The sequence below is a fragment of the Patiria miniata genome, unplaced genomic scaffold (assembly GCF_015706575.1).
Source record: "Patiria miniata isolate m_02_andy unplaced genomic scaffold, ASM1570657v1 HiC_scaffold_29, whole genome shotgun sequence".
Lineage (NCBI taxonomy): Eukaryota > Metazoa > Echinodermata > Asteroidea > Valvatida > Asterinidae > Patiria > Patiria miniata.
Genome location: NW_024037068.1, coordinates 27,980,914 through 28,006,418, shown reverse-complemented (window position 1 = coordinate 28,006,418; position 25,505 = coordinate 27,980,914). Strand labels below are relative to the sequence as shown.

Genomic DNA, 25,505 nt, shown 5'->3' with positions numbered 1-25,505 from the left:
TTAGAACTTACCCAAACTCTAGAGGTATGTGTAGTGTCAGTCAATGAAATGTTAACCAACACTGTCTTGTTAAACAATCCGGGGAAGTCGTTCACGACTAGGGCAACCTAGACGCAGAGAGTAATTTGGAAAAAATAGGACTTATGTGACAATAAGACCAATATAACATTTAGATCTGTTTCATTTCAGAGTATTTCATAAAATTGTCATATTGTCATCACAACATAGATTACGGTACCGTACCATTTTTTCCCAATAAAACAGTCTTTTTGATCTGTTGTCACGCATATATATAGGTCGGCAAAGCTGTTTAAACTCACCTGACTAAGGTACGTAGACTTCGAGAAATCTGCTGGCGCTGTTAAAGTGAGAACCGCAGTTCCGTTGACCGAATAAGAATCACTACTGTTCAGCATTCCAGTTCGGTCAATGCATGGTTTACTTGCATTACCGTGAGCTTGGCAGAAACTATAGGCTGTACATTAAACAAAAGTAAAATCAATTTCTTTAGGAGGATTTATTTGGAGTGTACACATCTGCATATTTTATCGTTGCTGGAAACTCTTAAACATCATGTGGAAGTTATACAACACAACTGTTAAAACGGTCCTGCGGAGTTTTTTAGGAGAAGAACCAACAAAGTACCAACCATTTTTGCAAAAGCGTTGGTATTAATTTTGAAAGATTAACACAGTTGTCTCAACTGAATCCATGTCAAACGAGTGAAAACTAGTACCGGTAAGGACGAATTTCAAACTTTACAGAACTTATTTACTTCTCTGATTTTGGACAAGGAAACAACTGATCTAATCATTCTTATCTGATCTAATCTCAACATTCATACCTGTAGCCTGAGCACTTGGTCATTCAATAGATCAATACAATTACAATCCCAGACATGATACAACCACGTCAGTGATATCTCTCCTTGAGGATTAAATCAATACTTACATTCAGATACGCACAATGTAGACTTCTCGTCTGAGTTATCGTAGTCACCACAATCATTAAAGTTGTCACAGACTTGGGAACGAGGAATGCACACGCCATTGGAGCATTTGTGTTGACCAACTTGACAACCTTCAAGCGACGGGAAAGAGGAAAATGTGTTTAAGATAAGCTAATCAGCTAATGCAAGAGAGTTCTTGCAAAGATAAAGCATAATGCATCAGCATGTAATGCTATTTATTTGTTTGTATGTTTCATCAAGGAAATCCGTCTTACGGATAATGTCCTTAATTCTTTTTAAATGTACTGACGAATTGCAACGCACATCTTCAAAATACGTATAGTGTATAGATTCACCACAATTATAAAAACCGAAACTAAAAAGTTCCAATTCATTTCCACAGTATAAGCCTCATGCAGCCCTTAAAGAAGTATCATTTGTCTATTTCGAAAAGGAGTACAAACACTCAAAAAAAGTCAATTTGGTTATGTACACACGAACCACAAAATGAAATGGGTGAAGTACCACTTCTGAGGCAGTTTCGATGAAGATACAAATATAGAGGAACAGTTATATGAAACCATATCTACTTATTGATGGCGTTAGGGGAAACCCCTTGCCCTTCCCAATCAATTCTTGTCAGGATTGTGACAGTTTGTATAGTACTTCAACAGTTTTGTTTGATCGCTGTAATTCCATTTCCCCCCAATATTATTGTCAATGTTTATATACGAAATTAGTCTTGAAACTTCATTTTATGCTGGGTGCATTATATTTAGCGTTTTAATGGACCTGTCGTTCGTATATTTCAAGTGAAGAACACGTTGAAAATTATATCAATACCAGCATAACGACAAGGTTCCCGTAAAGTTCTTGTTTGTTGTTAAAAACGATTGACATGTCAAAATATGGCTTCACACTCATATAGTGTAAATATAAAAAAAAAATCTTGCTCACCATCAATTCCCAATAATAATAGTCAACGGTGTGGACACAAAATGTGATTCTTAAAAACCACCAGTTTGCTCAAAACGAACACTATGTTAGGTCTCCATTTGGGTTTACTAATTTCATATGTGTTACAACATATAATTAAAATTTCACTGAAAAATAATTAAGGTAATTTGTAAGACTGATGGAAAAGGACTGGCTTTGATTATCTGATGCAGACGATGCGACATATGGCACCATGCCTTACAGTTGAAGATAGGCAATGCAGCCGTACACAAAAGAACCACTGCCATGTTTTTATCGTGTGAACAGTAACTTCTGCATTTTTAAACCAAACCATATGAAAGCTACTTTTTTGGACTCACCCTGTACATGTATAATTTGTAATACTCACCTACAACTTTGATGGTAAATTTGCACGATCCTTCGTTATGAGCGTTGTCACTTACACGACATGTCACTGTCGTGGTGCCCAATGAATAAGTACCATTAGACACCACGACATCCCCTGCACCATCGTGACATGCAATGTCGTTGATAGTAAAGCTGTCCACATTATCAGTAGCTGATGGCATTGGCGACCACCTGACAACCGCTTCTCCGATATCTGTTTCCTTGGACGGCACGCTATCGGGACAAATAATTTGTGGAACTTCTTTGTCTGCAGATAAAGAAAAGTGATTTAGTTTCGAAGAATACAAAGTGTTTGCATCTGAACAGATATGACGTGTACGCAAAAGTTTAGCAATCCGTTACAGTTATCAACCATTCTGTTGTTTCGCACCGCACCGTTATCAGTAAAAGCAGTAATCCAAAATGTCCCCTGATGAAAGCCTTGTAAAGGCAGATAATCTTGCTTTCAAAAAAAAAAAAAATGCCACATTCTAGATCAGCAGTTCATCGCCCTTCAATATAAATGTATAATAAGATACGAAAATGGTCAAATACCGATAATTTATGTGTCGCACTTATATAGACGTGTCTAAAAGGCACGTGATTATTTGGTCTGTGCACAAACGTAGCGGATAGCCATAATAACACCATAAGACCCCACATAGCGGATAGCCATAATAACACCATAAGACCCCACATAGCGAATAGCCATAATAACACCATAAGACCCCACATAGCGGATAGCCATAATAACACCATAAGACCCCACATAGCGGATAGCCATAATAACACCATAAGACCCCACAAACTGGTTACCGGTACCCATCCGTCGAACTTACGCATTCGTTTACTTACAAAACTTCTCTAATAATTGATTTTAACAACTTCAAACGTACAGCACACTTTATGCACACACTTTTAGCTCTCATGTGTCTCAGTGTCTGAATGTGACACTCAAAGCGTTTTGGACGATAACAAGCTACTTTTCTCACCCAAATTCTGATTGGGAGCACAAGGGGAAGGGCACAGGTCTTGAGCGTGGGTTGGCGCTACCCCCATCAAACCAACTCCACCCTCCCCCATGCAAACACAACCGATTAGTTGAAGCTCTGTCAACACTAATCTCACATTAGCAAATGTGAATCTGAAGACATATGAATTGAAAAATGGCCAAAAATGACACAAGTTAGGTAAAAAACAAACCAACCTTCAACTGTGATGGAAAATTGGCAGAATCCTCGATTTCCAGCTGTGTCTGCAGCATTACATGTCACTGCCGTGGTTCCTACGCCATAAGTGTCATTGGGTCTCACTGTCTTGCCTGTGAAATCATCAACACATGTGATGTTGCTAGGATCCAATAGGCCATCAACGTTATCCGTAGCATTTGGCATTGGAGACCAAGAGACCACGGCATAAGCCATCCCGATGTCTGTACTTATGTTGTGAACATTGTTAGGACAAGTGACTGTTGGAGGTTCGATGTCTGCGAAAAAGAAATAAAGCAAATGCAAAGTACCTTTTAATTTAATGGTTGCAAATGGATATTTGGAGGAGACCACTAGAAGTGTATCTTGAGGTCATTGCTGGTGGTGCCTGAGGTCGCGCTAAGACGCTTCTGATTCACATTCAGGAAACAATAGTCGTGGGTACTCCGCGCCACTGGGGCTTTCGAACGTAATCAAGCAGAGCGACCTACTGCTCATGCGCGGGTGACATTCAGTGTCATTCAAAAAAGTTTGATTGACAACATGAAGGAAAACAAGAATCCAAAATGAAATGCCTGGCTGAGCTCGACAAGTGATGTTAATTATTATCTTTTGTGTGAATTTAGCTGCCAATCTATAACTAAAAATACCAACCCATAACTCTGATGTAAAACTGGCAGGATCCCTGATTTCCAGCTGTATCTGTAGCATTACACGTCACTGTCGTGGTTCCGATGGCGTACGTGTCGTTGGACCTCACAGTCTCGCCTGTGCCATCCACACATGTGATGTTGCTAGGATCCAATAGGCCATCAACGTTATCCGTCGCATTTGGCACTGGAGACCAAGGCACCACAGCAAACGCCACCCCGATGTCTGTACCTTTGTTAGGAACATTGCTGGCACAAGTGACTTCTGGAGGTTCGGTGTCTGCATAATATGACAATTAAGTTGTTATGGGATCTGTAATGTACAGGTATGCCCTCGTTGGTTGAAAAGTGAGATTTGGAGAAGACAACTCGAGATGAATCTTGAAAGCACCGTACCTCACAGGAGCGCCTGAAGCTACTACAGAGGTGACGCGATCACATTCAGAAGTAATGTGCGTGGCCTACTTGGCGCCACTAGGCCTAATAAGGCTGTCGATAGTGGACACAAAGCACCATCTATTGTTAATCCTTTGTGTGTATGTAGTCAGCTCCGACACGTAAACGGTGTGGATCGACAAACTTAAAGGATGAAAATGCGAATTAAACCAACTGTAACTTTAATGAAAACTTCCACGACGCTTGCATTTTTCCAGTACAATTTGGTACTGCATGTCACATCCGATGTGCATAAGACATCTGAACTTTATTATTGGTCTAAAATAATATGTTGAAAGTGTCCCAACTTGGGTAAGGCAGTTGGGCTAGCCCAAACTAGAGACGCTGATCACGCGTGCTTTCACACTGGCGGTACAGACCGCGCATTTATGAACCATGCCCACCGGCTGGACAATATTTCCTTTGCATCTCAGTAAAGTCATTAACTAGTATTTGTATACGTAAAACATACATTCTATCGCAGGAATAACTAAATAGGTCACCTGATTAGGAATAAGTTCCTGTAGCTTATTCCATGGCGATCAGCGTGGTTTTGCTGTAGCCTGAATGATGCAGGTTATAGGTCCGAATCGTCGTGTAGGAAATGTTACATTTTCTTATTTTCCAAAAAGTGAATATTCTTTCCTATATTGTGTTCAATCAAGTTGATGATGGATAAAATAAAATTCAACCTTTTCTTCTCATTCGTGGCTCTAGAGGAAGTGGCTCTTAAAGGGAAGTTAAGTCCCAGAACTATTCTGTTACCAACTGACGCATGCACTGACTGCGTTTGGTTGCAGAAAAAGTAATTGTGGTACCTGCAGCCGTAAGTACGTGTGGTCAGGCGCGCACTTATGACACGTATGCGTGATTTGTAATGGATATTTTGCAACATGGATATAACTGCAAAAAGACGAGTTTTTCTATTCTACCATTAGAAACATGCTCAGTCCATGACAAGCTCAGTTGTGAGCAGTGAAACACTTGTTAAGGTTGAAACTGGCACTCAATGGGTTTAAAAGATTAAAAGATAATTTTCCTTCCCAATTTGGGGTGTCAGGTTGGCGTAGCGGTACTTTCCTCGCCTTCCACCGCTGTGACCCGGGTTCGAATCCCACCTGGGCCAATATGTGGCTTGGGTTTTCAGCCCCTGCCTGATTCCGTGGGTTTTCCCCAGAATATTCTTCTAGGGTTTTCCTCCCACCTCTAAAACTGTAATTTCTTCTCATTGTCTTCTCTCCACAGGTTTCTTCAGGCTTGCGAGCTACAGTGCCTAGGGCGCTTGAGGAATCCTTGGTTTAATTACCAGAAATGATTAATAATAATAATAATAATAATTTCTGAGGGCGGGAGATAAGAGAGAGGGCATAATACCTTCCTCTTATTTGAGCCACTGCCAGCCCCTAAACACACTAGGAAATGAATAAACAAACGGAGTTCCACTTTAGGTATGTTTTGTGTGAATTAAAAACTGGCGAAAAAAGGGTAAGTTAGGTAAAACAATACCGACCTACAACTGTGATGTTCAACTGGCAGGATCCTTGATTTCCAGCGGTATCTGTAGCATTACATGTCACTGTTGTGGTTCCAACAGCATAAATGCCGTTTGACATCACAATCTTGCCTGTGTCGTCAACACATGTGATGTTGATGGGATCCACGACGCCATCAACGTTATCCGTAGCATTTGGCATTGCTGACCAGGGGACCACGGCAAACGCCATCCCGATGTATGTAGGGATGTCAGGAAGATTGCTTGGACAAGTTACTTTTGGAGGTTCGTTGTCTGCAAAGAAACCAAACAGTTGTTATAGACTCTGCGCGCGACAAGTGTTGCGAGGGGCTTGAATTGGGTATTTTTCGAAATGAATAAAACGGCAGAGTAAACTATTCAGAGTCCTCGCAGAAGCTCAGTTAATAATTTTGAGCACAAATCACTTTAAAAGGTTGAAAATCTAACGTTTTAAGAAGCGATTACAAGCTGCAGTTGGAGGTTAAAAACATGTGTATAGAGCTTCGTGGCAGGCGAGGGTAATCATTAGTAGGCGCTGTCATGCTTTTAACCGATATTCTCATTACTGCTTATAATGGATCTCAGGTAAAACAAACAACAACAACAACAAAAACAAAGAGTTCCCTGTCTGGGATCGGGATCTTTCAATCAAATCATACAATAATAATTATTAGAACATGGGGCGAGTGCCGAAAAGCGTTTCACACTGACGCGTAGCACGCGAAATATCCGTGCCGTGTGCTGAAACCTTCTCTTGAAAACGTGAAACATCTTTTAATGACAAGCGCACAGTGGCGTCACTGTGACCCGATTTTCCGGGGAGGGAGAGCACTTATGGGGTCTCAATATGTAACTGTGACACTCAATGCCTTTAAGACAAGAAAAAGTTCAATTTTCCCCCAAGATCTGAGTGGGGTGGTGGTGGGGGTGGTGCTGGCACAAGAATATACCCTCCCCTTACTTGAGCCACTACCGACCTCTTTGTAAAGACTTTAGGAAATGTGAATCTGTACGAACGAAGTTCCTCTTTAGGTATTTTTCGTTTTAATAGGAAACTGGCTTAAAAACAGCAAAAGATTTAGGGGAAAATACCAACCTATAACTGTGATGTTAAACTGGCAGAATCCTTGATTTCCAGCTGTATCTGAAGCGCTACAAGTCACTGTCGTGGTTCCTACGCCATAAGTGTCATTGGAACTCACAGTGTTGCTTATGTCATCCACACATGTAATGTTGCTAGGATACAACACGCCGTCAACGTTATCCGTAGCATTTGGCATTGGAGACCAAGGGACCACAGCAAACGCCATCCCGATGTCTGTTTCTTTGTGAGGAACATTGCTGGGACAAGAGACTTCTGGAAGTTCGTCGTCTACACACACACAAAAGTAAATGTTAAGTATACCTTTTCTCGATTTATACAAAGGGATATTTGAAGGAGACCACGAGAAGTGAATTTTGAGCGCATTGCTGATAGCGCCCAAAAAGTAGGCTCTCGAAAATAGCATAAAGCGCCACTGAATTTAATGTGCGGAATTCATATCCTTTTTCTGTATGAAGTCGACTCAATATAACAACCCAATAACGATTTGAATCAACAAAAATGACAACAAACTCTTAAATAAAAATGTCTAGATACCAACCTGTAACTGTAATTGCAAAATTACAAGTTCCTCGGTTTCCAGCGGTATCGTTGGTACTACATGTCACTACCGTCGTGCCTAATTTATACGTTCCGCCAAACTCCACCTTATCGCCTAACTGATCTTGACATGTGATGTCGCACACTTTAAAGCCGTCCTCATTGTCAAAAGAATATGGAAATGCCGACCATGGGACATATGCAGTGGCTAAGCCGTTATCGGTACTGACATATTGATCCGTTGGGCAGGTTAGAGTCGGAGCTTCAGTGTCTGAAAGTGCAGAGAGGTTGGGTTGATGCTTACTTTATGCCATGGCAAAGCAAAAATAAGAACAGTACGACAGACGAAAAATGTCCCTTGAAAGCACAATATTTAGTGCCCTGCTCGCAAACAACATTAAAAATGTGTTCCCTCTCAAGATGGAAAACTGGCCCCTAAAACAATGAATAGTATGGTGGCCCTGAAGGGACATCACACATTAAGATTTCTGCGCAGATTTCTGCGATGTCGCACATTTTATCGCAGAAATCTGCGCAGATTTCTGCGATGTCGCACATTTTATCGCAGAAATTTGCGCAGATTTCTGCGATGTCGCACATTTTATCACACATTTCTGTGCAGATTTCTGCGATGTCGCACATTTTATCGCACATTTCTGCGCAGATTTCTGCGATGTTGCACATTTTATCGCAGATTTCTGCGCAGATTTCTGCGATGTCGCACATATTTTTATCTTACATTTCTGTGCAGATTTCTGCGATGTTGCACATTTTATCGCACATTTCTGCGCAGATTTCTGTGGATGTCGCAGCTGATTATCACGGTGTGCGGTCATGTGACAAATTTGTCACATTAAAAGGTGTGTTTCTCCAAACAAGAGGTTTCCCCGATGTAAGGCCCACATCAACTTTGTTTTTGAGATACGTGCTGCATATGTTTCGGTTTGAAAGTAAGGACAGCGGTAGATTTGTTGATGATTTGATAATGAGGTGCAAAAAGTGACGTATTTTCGTGTGTGTGCGGAATGCCAAACGGTCGAGTTGATTGTAAAGCGTACACGGTACGCGCGTGTGCAGTACGCATAGCCAAATCGCATGATGGTTTAGAGACAACTCGACCGTTTGCGTGTTCATGTATTTGTACGGGCAAGCTTGCGGATCTAGCCCGTATGTTCTTTCGTGCATATGTGGACGAAGATCTTCCATTGGCGGGATGTACATTTATATGACATGTCGTGTATTGTGCTACAACTTTGTTATACACGGGAAAGATTTCCATACATAAATTACATCAACTGGGCCTAAATTGGAAGGGGGGGGGGATGCAATTTGCACGATTCAATATAAAATTGATAAAAACAATACGAATAAGTCATGACAACAGAGAGAAAAACAATGCTAAAAAATGAACATTTCAATTTGATTCTGACAGTAATAAACAGGATAAAAGTACATATATTTAACATGTCGGACTAATCTTTTTAATTGCCACCTTTCGTGTTCGCAGAACTTATTCTGCCATGTCTGACGTTGAATTTATTTCAGGCTTTGCATATTAATTCAGTAATGCTTAGCCAAATGCCAAATCCATTTTCATGTAAACACAAACACATTAGTGCCTCAGCTTCATGGGAAAATTGGCAATTTTAAATTGAGGTGTTTTGTTTCTGTGTGATCCTGTTCCATACAAATGGATCTTTTTTTTCTGGATCACCAAGCTTCCCAAATTTTTTCAGCCACTTTAGACTTTGCACAGGCCTAATTGTGCAGTGTGTACCCCCCCCCCTTGATAAAGTAATATAAATATTGTTAAATGGTGTCATGATACATTATGTACATGTGACATGCACCACTGCTTTAGTGTTGGCGGTACATGTAGAACTTTGAATGTATGGCTACATTTCTCCCATGCCGCACCCCCACCCCCTAATAAAAGCAATTGCACATGTGATCCTTGTTTCTGAAAAAAAAAAAAAAAAAACATTTTTTGTGATTTTTCAGGAAGTTTGCAGTATCATTCTCCTGACAAGAGGGTTCTCGCATCTTCTGGAGCTCTGGTGAGATGGTGGTGTGATGAGCCATTGACTCGTCGTGATGAGCCGTAGCGTACAGTGGAAGTGAATCTTTCATCCCACATTTGTGCATGGAGGATCAGGATAACACAGACATGAGCATGTGTTGGGTGTATTTTTGGTAACTGAATGTGTGCCAAACTGTGTGATGCAATGTGCACTGCTAGATTTGAACAAACCGTGCATCGCCTTGATCCGACACATTAAGAACTTCTATTGTTTGCTTGCAAAGGAATCGCTCTGGAATTTAGGCTCAGGATTCACACGTCACACATGATCACTCGCGATGGACTGGTTCTCGCTCCCGTCATATCGGACATGTTTACATTTTAATGCCCATTTACATTACGGCCATTGATTGGATCAACTCTGCACATGTGCAGTAAAATGATTTACATTCTCATTTCTCGTGCATGGCTATAGCAAAACAAGTACATGAACCATAAACAATAGGCAAAATGGTCATATACCGGTATCTACTAAAACTGCATTAGTGACAATATTGTTGCCATTTTGAATGGGCTGGATCCATGCTTACATTATCATTGCGATTTTGTACAGATAAAGGGCAGAATTGTGACCTAGGCTAATTTCTGTACACCGGTAGGAAATCCTCCAGGACTACTGCGAATGAGTTAACACTCTTAAGTGCCAAAATGAATAGAAATAGAACTGGATATTACCTTTTACTGAAAATCAACTAATTGTTGACACTACTAAAATGCTATTATTAAATTAGATATTTTTATCAGTGTTTTTTAAGTAAGTAAATAGGCTACTAAAAACAAGTTTGAAGTCGGCCTACTTTTCCATACTTTAAAACAAATGAGACTTTTGCGTGTATGTGGATGTTGATTGTTTATTTAGCTGTACTTGGACCAATGAGAGACCAATGGATTTCACAAAATTGGCCGCCAACTTAAATAATGAAATAAAGTAAAATATGAATATTACCCTGCCTGTTTTTAAATCTAATATTCAAGTGAAGACTGCCTCTGCTTGTGCCACATGCAATGATCGGCTGCAGCCTCTACAATCTCTGGGGAATGTGGCAATATGCTGTGTGATGTCATGTGGCCATAGATTTCAGCAACCTTGCTGGCTACTTTTGCTTCTTGGAAGGGTTCTGGACAGAAGTGTTGTGCTGACCCGACTCGAAACTGTAACCGACCCAACCAAAAACCAACTTTGTGTTAGGTCGGGTCGGTTTGTCCGTCATTTCAGTTGGGTTGGTCAGATTTGTGTTTGAAAATTTGCGGATCGGGTCGGATAGGGTCAATTCAAAACTCGAAATAAACGGGGACAAAAGATGGAAACAGTTTGGAAATTAACACAGCGCAGGATTTGAATTATATCTATAATGTTTCGCATCGGTTTGGCCTATAGTGGACCCGACCCGAAGCAAAACACGACTGGACAGGAAAGGTTTTCAATGTTTGGATGAAGTTAATCCGGGACTCTTGTGGAAATGCAGGACTGCATTTGCTCGGGTTTTCCTAATAGCCCAAACAGTCCTGAATCCTGGAATTTTGATACGATTCTCCCCCCCCCCCCGGAGTTAGGGTTAATGAAAAATGTTTGAAGTGATAAGTGTTGCACCCGTAGTGGTTTTACTTCATGAATATTGCTGTGCAAATAGGGGCAGGATATTGGTTCTTTTATGAAATTTTAAAACAATTCTAAGCAAACGTGGAGCACTAATTATGTTCATAAGGCCGTCTGACCTACAGGAGTCTGATGTGAGCTCATCCTGCTTAATATTATTGGTGTTCGTACGAAACTATTTGTATTCTTAACAAACATGATCTGGCCGGAGTTCTGCTGAATATTTCCCCCACAAACCACCGGCCTGTGACTCTCAGCGCACGGTTTCGCTGAGCTGCAGCTCAGCGGGCAGGGCAGTGCGACAACGCCGTGTTAACGCCGCGCGTGCCCCGGTGGTGTGTGCATGCGTTCACGCTCTACAGCTACTGCGCCCATTGCGCCGTGTGTTGTGTGTGTATACCGCGCGGTGTTCGTGAAAAGCGGCTGTATTTTAACGGTTCTAAAAAAAATCTACCGCTGGCCTTCGAATGAAACTTCATGAGTCATTTAAGGTGGTCCTTATTTACAAGAAGTGACCAAGGAATATTTGGGGAAAACTTGGTATCAATAATAAAAACAGGATTTTCGTAGACCCCTTAGCTTCAGCAGCAAAATAGCCAGGCGCAAGTATGTTGAAAAGATGCAGAAATGTACGAAAAAAATGTGCGACATCCGCAGAAATCTGCGCAGAAATGTGCGATAAAATGCGCGACATCGCACATTTCTGCGCAGATTTCTGCGATAAAATGTGCGACATAGCAGAAATGTGCGCAGAAATGTGCGATAAAATGTGCGACATCGCAGAAATCTGCGCAGATTTCTGCGATAAAATGTGCGACATCGCAGAAATCTGCACGGAAATGTGCGATAAAATGTGCGACATCGCAGAAATCAGTAGTGAAGCCCGTCTAACCAGGATATTTTCCCCATTTTTGACGGGCTCTCGACCAATCAGAAGTCCGGATTTGGCCCCACGTGACCCTCATTAGCATAAAATGAGGAACGGACATCTACCATTGATCATGGGGGTGTCACGAGTATGAGGGGCTTGCGTAAATGCAAATAATTAATGGCGTGCACCATTATTGTGGTATTATTAGTTATCTTACGAGCGCGAGTGGAACACGGAATAGACCGCTTGCAGACGCGTTCGATAATCGACGCGCGAAGGCGCGCGACGCCATGTTGTGGGTCAAACGCATATCTATCCATGCACATTTTGTCCCACAACATGGCGTCGCGCACCTTCGCGCGTCGATTTTCGAACGCGTCTGCAAGCGGTCTATAATGTAGTGCGTCTGTGTCCCACATGCCACGAGGCCGAATGCCGAGTGGTGTGTGGGACACAGACGCATTACATTTTCCGTGTTCCACGAGCGCGAGCGTGATAACGAATTTATCTTCAAGCAAACTTGACGCACATTTGGAACACGCATGCTGTGTGACCTACGCGCAACTTTTGAATTCACAGTGAGCTGTGCAGCACAAATCGCGTCACGTAGGCTTAGAATAGCGCAATATGCGGAGTGCGGTATGGACCGTGGCCGTGCGGTATGGTTGTCCGGTTCGTTAGTGTGACGTCACCTCCAGCACTCTCTGCACGATTGGAACCGGAAGTTAACGCAGTTCGAGCGTTTGCAGCCAATGGGCGCTAGTAATCAGTGGTGCGTGCGCGTGTATGACGTTTTTACTAACGAGCCGGATATGAAGCACGGCTTGTTGCCATGGATCGACCAATCAGGATCGAGGAATCAAGTTTGCTTGAAGATAATGAATAATATACGTATAATAAAAATTAGTTTTACGTAAATTGAAATGTACGAAACAATTATGATTGTCTAATTGAAGAATTTATCTTTTAGTAAATTATTATCGAGTACGGCGAACATCGTCTAAAATGGAACAACCCTTAAGATTATTATCGAAAATTATTATCGAGTACGGCGAACATCGTCTAGAATGGAACAACCCTTAAGATTTGTTGCGAATGACTCATCCCGGTAGTCCAATTAGACAATCATAATTGTTTCGTACATTTCAATTTACGTAAAACTAATTTTTATTATACGTATATTATTCAATACCATAATAATGGTACACGCCGTTAATTATTTGCATTTACGCAAGCCCCTCATACTCGTGTCACCCCCATGATCAATGGTAGATGCCCATTCCTCATTTTATGCTAATGAGGGTCAAGTGGGGCCAAATCCGGACTTCTGATTGGTCGAGAGCACGTCAAAAATGGGGAAAATATCCTGGTTAGACGGGCTTCACTACTGAAATCTGCGCAGATTTCTGCGATAAAATGTGCGACATCGCAGATTTCTGCGCAGAAATCTTGATGTGTGATGTCCCTTCAGGGCCACCATGGAATAGACCTCTTCACGCGAATAAAATGGTCACTAAACTGGCCATCAAAAGCAACAGTGCCCCTTTCGCGATAAAAAAAACAAATGATCTCTCTTCTTGACTAGGTAAAAGAAACGCACAGAGCAAGATAGACAACGTGTTTATAATTTGTTCCTTTTCAAATAGGTTTCTAGCGAAATGAACGGGACCATTATTCTTTAACTTCACTTTCACACCGATGACATGCATGCAGGTGCCCCTTTTTCTAAGCAAGTGCCACTTTTTGGAGTTGCCCCCAGTTTGAAAAGCGTTCCGCCGCTCCCGGGTATGTCCTTCTAGCAAGTAAGTCGTAAACAACTCCTTATGTGGAGATTGGCGAGCGCATCACGCTTACTGCGCGTGTGGTGCAGAACGCAGCTGTGCCAGTGTATTGTGAATTTAGGACTAGGAAATACTGACTAACCGGTAGTACTGCGCATGCCTACGTCAAGATTGTGAACGTTCAACCAATAAACGGTAAAAGGCAGCGGGTTTCACAGGAGTCCAAATTTCATGTAACACTGGAAAAGCGTACATAAAGAGCAGTCAGCCGCTCTTTATCAACCGTTTAAAGCCAGCCACGAGACGGGCTCTCGACAAATATAGGAATGGGTAAACTGTCTTAGGTATTTATAAATAAAAATAAACAACTCCTTTATCGATGTTGATTTCACTCATTGATTTTAATGAATAACCATCACTTCCCCTTCCCATTATAGAAATTGCAAAATTTAATGAAACGGATTTAGCGATGACAAAATTGTCAATAGAGTACCAACGTTTCATTGACTAAAGGTTAAATTGCAAATATGATTGAAAATTATGACTCACCTTGAGCGTCTACGACACAGCTCTGTGTAGCGAGAAAGGAGATGACTACCCATACAAGATAAGGAAGTGCTCCCATATTTACCCTACTTCGGCGTACTACAGCCAGCTACCGTCCCAATGCGCCGGATCTCACTCTGAACTCGCGTTTGGTAAAAATGATGGCAGTGGCGTACACGTACTGCCTTTTAAGCGTTAATTTGGTTTGATCTCGGATTTCAGGTCTGCTAATCGAAACAAGCCATGTTATTTACGCTGGTCTGTTCGAGGGCAATTATGAAAGGACTTCACTTTGAACCTCTATTAAAACGTGTTTGTTTTCCAGAAATTCATTTACTTGGATCCGGGTGGGAGAATATGCCGGTAACAATGAGAAATCATCATGGGAAAAACACCACCAATCGTTCCAGATCCCCGTATATCCGGCTCCCTGCAACAATGTGTGACATCCAAACGAATGTTGATGGATATGTCTTGCAAAGAATTTATAAGCTTACTAAACTTCTAAGTAGCTTTTACGGCTCTAGGACCAGCTTTAATAGTCTTGTCTTATTTTAATTCTGAGGCTATTCAGCAGAGAAATTTGCTATGCGGAACCCCCCCCCCCCATTTATTCGGCAAAAAGAAGTCAGGCCTACCAGCCACAATGGTGTGAGATCCATGTTGAAATGTGACTTGTTCTTATCTCATTTTTCTAAGCACGTAAAATGTTCTAAGAAATGCACATGCATCGATATTGTAACAGCCGTACAAGAAACGATAGTATAACTGTAATCTGAAAAAAATCGAATTTCAAATGTTATCGCTTTCTAAACTTTTTTTTAATCTAAGTTTGCGCATGCACATTATTTACTTTCGAATTGTTTATTTTATTTAAAGCAATTTAACATACATTTTCAAAAAGTTAAATTAATGTTTAAGTTGGTTTCGTAATAAAGTAAATTTGAAAAAAATAGCTTTATACACATTTCATTTCTGAGATACTTATTTTGGAAAAAAAATCCATCGAAGAGCATTCTAAGACTTCCATTTTGAAATGTTATGTATATTCTTTGGATTCTGAGCTTTCTTTCTTTAAATTGACAAAGCTGACGATGACATACCGGCATAAATTAATGACGCGAATCCAATGGCAATATTATTACTTAACTTTCGTTGAATCACTGATAAGCAAAATAAGCAATAACGTTTGAACTTCCAAAGACGTTATCATTACGAGACTGTGCAGAGCTATCTCGACTGGAACAATAGTGAACGCCATGTATCGACAAACGTATGGGCCTAAGGGGGACGAAAGTTATTGAGTACAAAAAGTGGTCATCTACTTTTGTGCTGTCAGAATAGTTTTCGAAGGTTACATTTTCTGCTTTTCTGCTTTTTGCTTTAAAAAAGGGTGATTTTCACGTTTCCACAGGCAGTGGCGGACGAAAAGTGGACATCTGTTGTTTTCTGTCTTGCTCGAAGAGCAGAAAATCAGATCACACGTTTTCTTCGTTCGGAAAAGCAGAAAAGCTGGTCGAACGTTTTGGCAACAACTGTTTTCTATTGTTCTGCTTATCGGTTATCTGATATTCTGAAAACAAAAAAAAACAAAATTTCGAAATCGTTTGCTGTAGTTCCTGTGAAATTCACCGAGCGTACCCATGGTAGAGTTCGCTGATGTAGTGCGAAATGTGGACTCCATGAGATATAGATGCAGTGATGCGGTTTGGAATCACGTATCCGTAAGGTCAAGGATGCAACATCCGGGTCATCCTGCTGGTGCAGACCGGAGATTCGGTTGAAAATTACAGGTGCAAAATTCTCGGGTGTTGTGATCAAAAGTAAGTCTACCTCCCTATTGTATCATTGGTTGTATTGCGCATGCCTTAGTGACAATAATCAAGACAGTGGCAGTTCACTTGTAAAAGTTAAGAGTCCATAGACCTCAGGTAAAGGAAACCAGATTCCATAGAAGTCCACATTTCACATGACACCGATTTCACCGACGTCAACTGGGCAGCCAATCTAGCCAAACCTAACCACAAATTTACTCTAGAATACGCTTTCCCCGTAGTCTTTATTTTACCATTTCACTGGCTAATTCCGTGGGTTTGGTACTTAATCTAATTGATTATGCGTAGGTATATCATGAAGCATTCACAATACAAGGCGATCGAACATTTCCTCACAGCGTGTTCATATTTACACTTTATCTCGCATCTTCTTTCCCTCCTCGGGCGTTGCTTCAACAATCTCCCTAAGATGCCCAAAACTCTTGGAGATTGTGTTCTTCAAACCTATGAGGGAGCCCTTCGAAAATGAAGGTTTTCTAGGCAATGCGATGTCATGATCATGCGCATGCTCTCTTGCTTCTTCTGTAGATGTCTCAATGACCGTTTCCTCTCTTCCGATCACTTTGGCAGCTAGCTGACTGACATTGTACGAATCTGTTGGAAACTTGACAGGGTCCACGGAAGATAACTTCTTCATGATGTTCAGCCAAGTGTCTTTAGAAACGGTTTCCTCTTTTGTTTGGGAATAGGGATAAAATTAAAGATAAAGATATGAAAGAAGGTAAACCCACAAATTATGATGTTTTTGCTGTCTATACTTGGTGCTCGGAGTCCTAAGATCATGCATGCATCATTGACCCAAAATCTCACTCTATTCTGTATGTTACATCACAGCTGAAGTTTAAATAAATTGCTAATAATGTACAGGGTCGAGAAGCTGAGTTCATAACACACAAAGTACCACTGTAATATTTTAATTAGCACGTGTAAGGCAGACACTTTGCAGAGCCGTACCTGTGCTTTCCTCCATTGCTCTCTGCCCTGCAATAAATCGTCCATCACACGCGTTGGCTGTACACACCCAGTTACCGCAAGCACAAATGCTACAAACAACAGAGAAGAAAAATTGTACTCGATACACGAAGAAACTATTCCCGTTATATTATATTTAAATCTACGCTGACGCAAACTTTCACAGGAATAGAGGCAGCTCCATTCACTGTACATTCACAAAAAAAGAGGAAATTCCAAAATTCAGAAGACTTTGTACAGTGTTTTTCTATTTTGAATGACAGAAATGGGAATAAAAAAAGAGGAAATCAGCTAATCCGAGGAAAAGTTGCATGCCTGTCCATTCTATTATTTATAGATTACATTCAATTTTAACTGTATGACCTGCGCTTAGTATGTGAATACTATCAATACGTTCTTCCCAAGATATTTTTAAGATAAGGTTCTTACCAGATATTGCATTTATTCTTCTTCTCTTGGCCGTCCATAAAATATTTGCCTTCCAAGGAGCACACTGCGAAGATAAAATACCGCTGAAGATTAAAGCTAAACTGTTTTATAATAATGCCCAGGGCAACTCTTAGTTTGTTTGTCTTATGTCACAATCCATTTTTGCAATCACTGTTTAACAAAAAAAAATCACCCCTACTAAATTAACTGTCAATTCAATTGTTATCTTCTCTTCTCGGGAGACATTTTCTACAGGTAGATAAACAAGCGTTATTCTTACACTTGGTGGGTGGGTTGAATCCAGGCATCATGACCTTCTTGAATTCAGATAAACTCAGCCTCCAATCGAAGTTCTCATCTGCCTCAGCCAGGAGTGCATCAACGCAAAGGCTTCTGGGAACATACAGCAAATTTACGTCACCTTTCAACAGTGAACTTTTCGTTAAAGTTGCTCAATCAGGTTTGAGGTCGGGAGGGGAAAGACACAAAGGGAATAGAATGTGGGAGGCGTATTAGGGAGGGGTATAAGCGGGAGCGGTCGCTATAATCCAAGCTGTCCAGTAACAACAGGCAAAATTGGGAAAATGTCTATCTGCAAATGCTGCTGATCGTTACGTAGGTTTCTCAACAGTTTCTGGTAAAAGTATCAAACTCTTTGACAATGGGTTATTTGTATCGCAGTTACCAAACGATACACTTCAAGTAAACACACGGTTAAGAGCTGTCAAAGACAACATTCTTGTTAAATCAGTGATAATTGTGCAAAGTGTCTACTCATCACCGAGAAACAAAGACTTCTGCGAGGACGCACCTTGCAGACATTCGAGGGAAAAAAATACAGGACACGTTCTGCCAACCTCAACCAAAATAGGAATAATAGGAATATGCAACATTTGTCTTTACTGTTAGTTTAAGAGAAAAGGATGGATTTGGGAGATTAGTATTTTAAAGCGAATATTGTTGCACTGACTTTTTTTGAAGTTTTGTGTTGGTAAATGCTGGGAAAACCAATAAAAACAATCATGTTTTTGTATTCTGGTTCCTTATACCCCACTGAAATTAAAATGGAGCAATTTATAGACGTCGGGAACTGTAAGGTCAGAGAACCAGACTAGAAGGCTTGTACCCGTTCGATTGGTATGTAATCGGTGTTAAATTGGGGCAGTATTTGAAAAAGGCCGGTTTTTTCCAGCTTTGGAAATTTACAATAAATACCACTTTTCTTGAAAATGTCAGTACGCCAGGTGCCATGATTTTACAGGATGCTTTAGACTCTCAGTCACTAATATATTAGTCCAGTAAGGAATTTCATAATAATTTGGTAGATTTGTTTTGATGTTGCAAATGTTGCATGTTCACATTTTTAAAAGGTTCTGCAGGCCTATACATGTAGCTCAAATACTGACCTCAGCAAGGTGTTCTCCTCATAGTATTGATTCAAGTCGTCAGTTGTATTCTGTAATGTCTCATTGTGCTCAACAAACTTCATGAACTCGGTGGGCTCGAGGAAATTATCTTGAGTATCGTCGAATCGCTGACAAAATAAACGAGTGGGGGGGGGGAAGTAGAACGAGCATTAGCTATTTAATTTTGTTTTGTTTTTCTGAGTGTAAGGTTGATGTTTCCAAATATTTTGATTTTTTCAGCAACGAATTCTCGAATTATGTGGTTTATTTCGACCCCAAAAAAATTGTTTTGGTTTCGCGACAAAAAAAACCTAATGAAAAAGAAAGTTTAATTTCATGCAAAAATACATCCACCTTAATTATTGTCCGGTCGCATATAATTATAAATTGGTAGTGTAAAAATGTCATGAAAAAAGGGAATTGGCAGGTGTTATTTGTTCACTGGCTAATTCCATAGTACATTTGTAAGTAACTTATTTAATACTGCTAGAAAAAAAATAGAAAATAAACAAGAATCTCTTTCGGAATTAATGAAACTCGAAAATACAGCAAAAAAATCAATTAACTTTTAAGTTCCCGACAGCTCATAAAACGAATGACTTACTGCAAAGCAATCTTCTAGCAGCGCTTCGTAGGCGTTATCCTCGGGTCCTGCAGACGCACTTACTCCCTGTAACCACTCAACGATCTGACGCTGCAGTGTGTCTCTCTGATCTTGATAGCATGCGATGGGATGGGTACGGGAGGCTGGACTCGAGGTAGGGGTGGGATCTGTGGGCAAAGCTAAATGAAACAAACAGGGGTATGAATATACAATGTCCGTTAACCATGCAGTATATGGGATGTATTTGACAGGTTGCAACGTCTCATGCATCACTTTGATAAATCTTGGATATCAAAACCCCCTGTAACAACCCCGCCTCGCACACTGTCATTGCCCTTAGGAATCAGGTACTAGTCTTCAACATATTCCTTCCTCTTAGCTTTCAATAAAATACATGTATCTACAATCACAATGGACTGCAAACGACTCCCTCCATACCAGGTTAACGATATATTTCAATTTCTTTGAAAAGGTATATTTTACTTAGGACACCGTTTGACTTTTACTCACGAGCACAGATGCCTTCGTGTTCGATAAACAGCTGGATTCCGCCTCGACATGCAGCTCTCTGCAGCTCACATTCATTGGTGTACGTCACACCGTCAGATGCGCAGAGTAAACGGCTGCGATGACGTCTACATTCCTAAACGGAAACACCATAGCCAACTTCATTATTAACACAGTCACGGCGCTGTTGGTAGGGCACCATTAGGGGGCCATAAGGGTAACATAACGGGACCACTCGGTGCAATAGTTGGCTTTCTGGACATAGAAAAATCCTGCATTGTTTAAAGTTACGAATATCACAATAACAATAATTATGTGGTATAATGATATGGTGCTTTTACACTCGAGTATAGAACGCTATCGAGTCTATATCATGTGCAAATCTTAAAGCGCAAAACAACGACAGCCTTCTCTTTGACAACACAAAGTGATCCACCCTACCCATAAAAGTCTTATTTTGCACTCTTTTTTGTTTTTATGTGATCGGCATTAGACTACAACCGACCATCACATATCAGACGAAATGAGTTACGAAGACTGAAATGCGATCATAATACTCGAGCCATTATTTCTAACGTCACTGAGCAATCGACTCTTGGCGTATGGACATCTGTGACTGAGGAATAACAAGCAATGAAGCGTTATACAAGACTAAGCCTGGTTCAGAGGGAAACATCGTACTTGGACGCAGACACAGCTAGCCTCTCCATCAGTCGTCAATGTGCACTCCTTGCCCACCCCGCACTCAACACCTGCACATACGTCTGCCTGAGATGGAAGACTCTTTGAGTCAGCTGTAAAGGAATTCACAACCGAGCGTTATGAATTAAAGGATACCAAAATCATGCAAGCATTTCTGTAAATACTTAGAACAAGTTCGACCTATCTCTCTTCCTACTCCGTGTACTAAGCCTATTCTTTAATTTTTGGATAGATTTTGTCTCTGCCCCCTCATGTAAGAAGTAACATGTTCGATTGACAGTTTAGCCATCACTACAGATCACCATTAGTTGTTGCAGACCCAATGACAATCGTTTACCTGAAGCACATTATTTCATTCAAACTTGGTTTAAACGTCTTTCAGCTTATTACTGTGTAATTAAATAATTATAAGAATTCTTGCCAATTAGCTTTTAATGTTCGTCCCATGCATGCACAGTACATATATACGGCTGTTATGTTTTCCTTCATATTTTATGTGAATACGGTAAATCGTTGTGATTGTTTAAAGGTTAAGTCCAGCCTCGGGATTCGACCGGCTTACCCTCTGTGGCTTTTCTTTCACCTCGCCATTCCTTCTTCATGTGACGCCCTCTGTTGGCCTTAACAATAATTGAAAACAAGCCATCATTGACGCAGAATCAAAGTGTGGTCATTATTTGAATGCCTGAGGGTAAGGATTACGTAGTGACTGTGCCTATTGAATTCAACTCTCCAACCAACAAAAAATCTGGATTTTCCATCTACATAGTTTTTGTTTGGGATTAGAATGCGTCCAATCGCTCCCAACAATAATATCGACCAAACAGCTCCCGGCTATTTCTGTCATCTGCAAAACTGTCATTGAGGATTAATGCAGTTACAGTACCAATTACTTTCAATGATTTTTTCCACGAGTTTCGATCAATAGTGGGATTAATAGCGAATCTGTATTTTGGTAAGATTCTATAGGTTCTTGGATCCAGGCAAATTGACTCGTGGGATAGATGTTTAGACGGACCTAGGCCCGAATGCGGGTGAACTGAGCTCAACAGTGCGCATGTGTCCATGTAATGACAGTTCACCTGACTTCCCGTTGATGCCAAAGAGGATATTAGCAGTCTTATTAACCCTAAAGGGGCCGGGTTATTTTGACCACCTCTCAGCAGGGGGGGGGGGGGGGATCCCCAAGATCTCGGCCATCGAGTGACGAATAACTCAGCACATGCATAGAGCAACTCTTCCTAAACATACCCAAGAAATTTCATGACTATAGGTCAAAGGGTTTTGGAATTATGGCTAATTAATTATTCACATGTTCGAATGGCAATTCTGCTCTGTGTACACGACTTATATGCAAAAATTCAGTTTTCACGGCGCCTAGTCATAACAGCTCGGGTCGCGAAAAAATTTTTTTAGAGGCTATCGCGGAAAATGTTGAGGGGGGCGGGCGGATTCCGCCCCCAGCCCCTTTAGGATTATGCAGATACAGCCAACTTGAACTACATGTAGCAACCGACCATTGGACAAAGTTTTCCGTTAGCGGGAGAGTAGATTTTTTTCTCTCAAATTTCATAGGCCTAAACAGCGACCTCCCATCGTCGCGTTAACAGAGTTTTTCACACTTTTAAAAAAATATATCCTGTGCCTTTATCCATGGAGAAATAAAACATGTTTTATTTCTCCATGCTTTAATGAACAATTGCGAGTGCATTATACTCTGGCCGTGTTAGACTCAAAAGTCTTGCGTGAAACCGATCAAAAGGATCCCTGCCAAGAGCTTAAAATACGATGCCGGAAAATGCGACGCCGATGGCACGTATGGAACACCATACTTTTGGTCGATTTTCGGGACAGACGGACAGACAGACAGACCGACCGCCCGTCCGTCCGTCCGTCCGTCCGTCCGACCGACCCAGCTCCTGTCAGAGCTTCATGTCAAGATATTTTGGCATTCACACCACTCGAGTCCTTGTGTCCTTGTCTCAGTTCCACATAAATAGCTCGAGGGGGAGACTTCAGTTTCGATTCGTGTCAACCTGACTAACATCCATTGGGTTCTCTGCTTGTCAAGGTTGCAAACTTAATCTTTCCCTCCTCTGTCTCAATCAAAACGTTTGCTGGAATTCATTGCGAAAAAAAGGACGTGACAGAAAGCACTTTAGAACAAGGTCGAGTAGCTTCATAATAAGGCCAATCAGTTCGTTGTAATCGATAGTAAAGCTGAGACGCTTATCGTAAATAAATAAGAAGACTTCATTGGAAAGTAGGTTTCTATTATATTCTTTTCAGGGTTATGTTTGGAAATGAAGATATAACGTTAGATAAGAATATTAAGTGGTTGTTGGTTGGGTGGTCTTGTAGTCCGACCAGTCTGTCACTGGTGCTCGGTCAGTTAGGAGTACACAAATGTCCCCAATTTTAGCTAGAGGGTATACAACGCCATATACGGCACTGAAGAATTTGTTGTAACTGAGATTTTTGTAATAAACACGCCGAATCAATCTGATATTCTACCGGCACGGATACTGATAACTAAATTATGGATTTTGCTGCGAGCAAAGTAGAACAGTAGTGGTGTGCAAAAGTGGCCTTATGGCTGCGGGCAAAGGTCGTAATTGAAGAAATATGAAATAAAACTGAGGTAATTGGAGAACGGAAGCTTGAAATTCACAACATTACGAAAAACAACAAAGTAAATCTCCACGCGGCAATTGTTAGGGTCAACAGTCAAAACCTGGAGGCATTCTTGGGGAGTTTTAACTTACACACGTTATGGGTGTTTACGAAAGTCTGGTAAACAGAATTCAGAATTGTACGAGAGAAATGTGCGAGCGAGAATTGAAGGAGAAATTATGTTCGTGTGTTTTTTATGCGATTTTGGGCATATTGCGCCGGTTGACATTCTTGACAAACTGCGCCCACGAAAAAGGCTATTCCTAAACAAACTAGACGCCATTCGAAGGGCTCTAGATAGATATCACTGCTAACATAATTAGCAGTATTTTTTTACGATTACGTCTGGGGGGAAAAGGGGGGAAATCTCTGTCATTCTCTTTCAGCAAGAAACCGAATAAATTATTTTAAACGTTTGTAAACATGTATTCCCGTGCTTTTTTTGAGTTTCAACTTGTTTTTTTTTCCAATTGCTTTTTTCTTAGCAATATTTAAGTTATTTACTTTTGAACAAAGTTATTCACTTATGAAATAAAAATCATCCGACGTATATTTCTGCACAAAATTCGACTTATTGGCTAACATACAATGATTCGGCTTTCGCACGGCGGGTTATTTTGTGCACAAAGCAACCCTTTTTTTTCACAGCGTTCAATCGAAATAAAGTGGTTGTTTCGTTGAAAAAAAAAACATACAAATTAAAAAAAAACACTATCCATTTTGAAGAGCATTGGGCATGCATTTGACAAGCTTCTGCTAATAAAGTTAACTTTGAGCTATAGAAGTTTAATGAATCACTACCTACCTTTCCAGTTTTGGTCAGAACTTCACAAGAGGTGAGAACTAGGGTAATAATCAGCAATGACGTCAATTTCAATGCCTGAAAAGTTAAAACCAATAACTTTTAGTTTTTAAAATTTAGATAAAGCATCACAAACAAGTGATACTAACCTATATTTCACAGCCTTTCACTTCAGAATGTTCAGGTGGCCGCGGGGAAATTTGTACGAACACTCTGCAATATCGTGAAATAACTGGATATGCCTATGGTTACTTGTTTCAGAGCATGAAGCTCAATCATCGGACTTTATGATTTTAAAATGATTTCTTGGCTGTTGTTTTTTAGTTTAACAAGCTTTTCTATTCAACAATTCCTAATTCACGGTCTGTTATTAAAGCAACGATAGCTGAATACAAAAAAAATGAACTGCAAGGCACACACCTTTACTTGAAGTGTGAGAAGAACCATGGTGAAGCACAAAACAATGATGTTTTACTTACAATTGGTTAATTTAAAACCCCAGCAACATTGTGTTGACGTGCGTATAATTATAATGCATCACTTAATATTTAGGCGTCGTAAAAATTCCGTTAAAATACTCACCATTGTGGCGTTTACAGTGCAGAGTGATGGAGCAATGAAAACGAAAGTTTCGCCAACGGAGCTCCTGTCACCCACCAGCGTACAGCAAACTAAATGAACTCTGAAGTGAAAGGCTTTTGTAAAAAGGTGAGGATTTTAGCGGGTCACTTGGGAGCACAATCACGATTTATGCTTACCTGGGGAACGGACATTTTCGATTGGCGCGTACCTTTGATCACAGTCGCCAATAGAAACCTTAGACTCGTGAAAAGAGGGTCAGGATGGCCCTGGCCTCGTCCAGTATTTCAACGGGGGTTGTAATGTAATGTTTTGATAATTCGACCTCAAGCAACTATAGTATATTATTTAGGAAGAAATCAAGTGCAGGATTACGCATT

At 40.7% G+C, this 25,505-nt stretch overlaps 2 protein-coding genes across 2 annotated transcripts; both read right to left on the bottom strand.

Annotated features, from left to right (window-relative positions):
* Window positions 1–69: 69 nt before the first annotated feature.
* On the bottom strand, window positions 70–14,695 carry LOC119735352 (hyalin-like). The gene is made up of 9 exons (XM_038209046.1): window positions 14,620–14,695; window positions 7,743–8,012; window positions 7,196–7,471; window positions 6,097–6,372; window positions 4,156–4,431; window positions 3,501–3,779; window positions 2,295–2,561; window positions 952–1,080; window positions 70–107 (listed from the first exon to the last, which is right to left on the bottom strand). Exons 1-9 carry the CDS (start codon window positions 14,693–14,695, stop codon window positions 70–72), a joined length of 1,887 nt encoding a protein of 628 aa, XP_038064974.1.
* A 723-nt stretch (window positions 14,696–15,418) lies between these two features.
* LOC119735470 (follistatin-related protein 1-like) lies at window positions 15,419–25,318 on the bottom strand. The gene is made up of 11 exons (XM_038209170.1): window positions 25,129–25,318; window positions 24,550–24,624; window positions 21,634–21,691; window positions 21,051–21,163; window positions 20,373–20,505; window positions 19,863–20,041; window positions 19,259–19,386; window positions 18,133–18,245; window positions 17,853–17,916; window positions 17,406–17,494; window positions 15,419–17,123 (listed from the first exon to the last, which is right to left on the bottom strand). The coding sequence occupies exons 1-11, from the start codon at window positions 25,129–25,131 to the stop codon at window positions 16,801–16,803; spliced, it is 1,278 nt and encodes a 425-aa protein (XP_038065098.1). The 5' UTR covers window positions 25,132–25,318; the 3' UTR covers window positions 15,419–16,800.
* Between the last annotated feature and the right edge of the window lie 187 nt (window positions 25,319–25,505).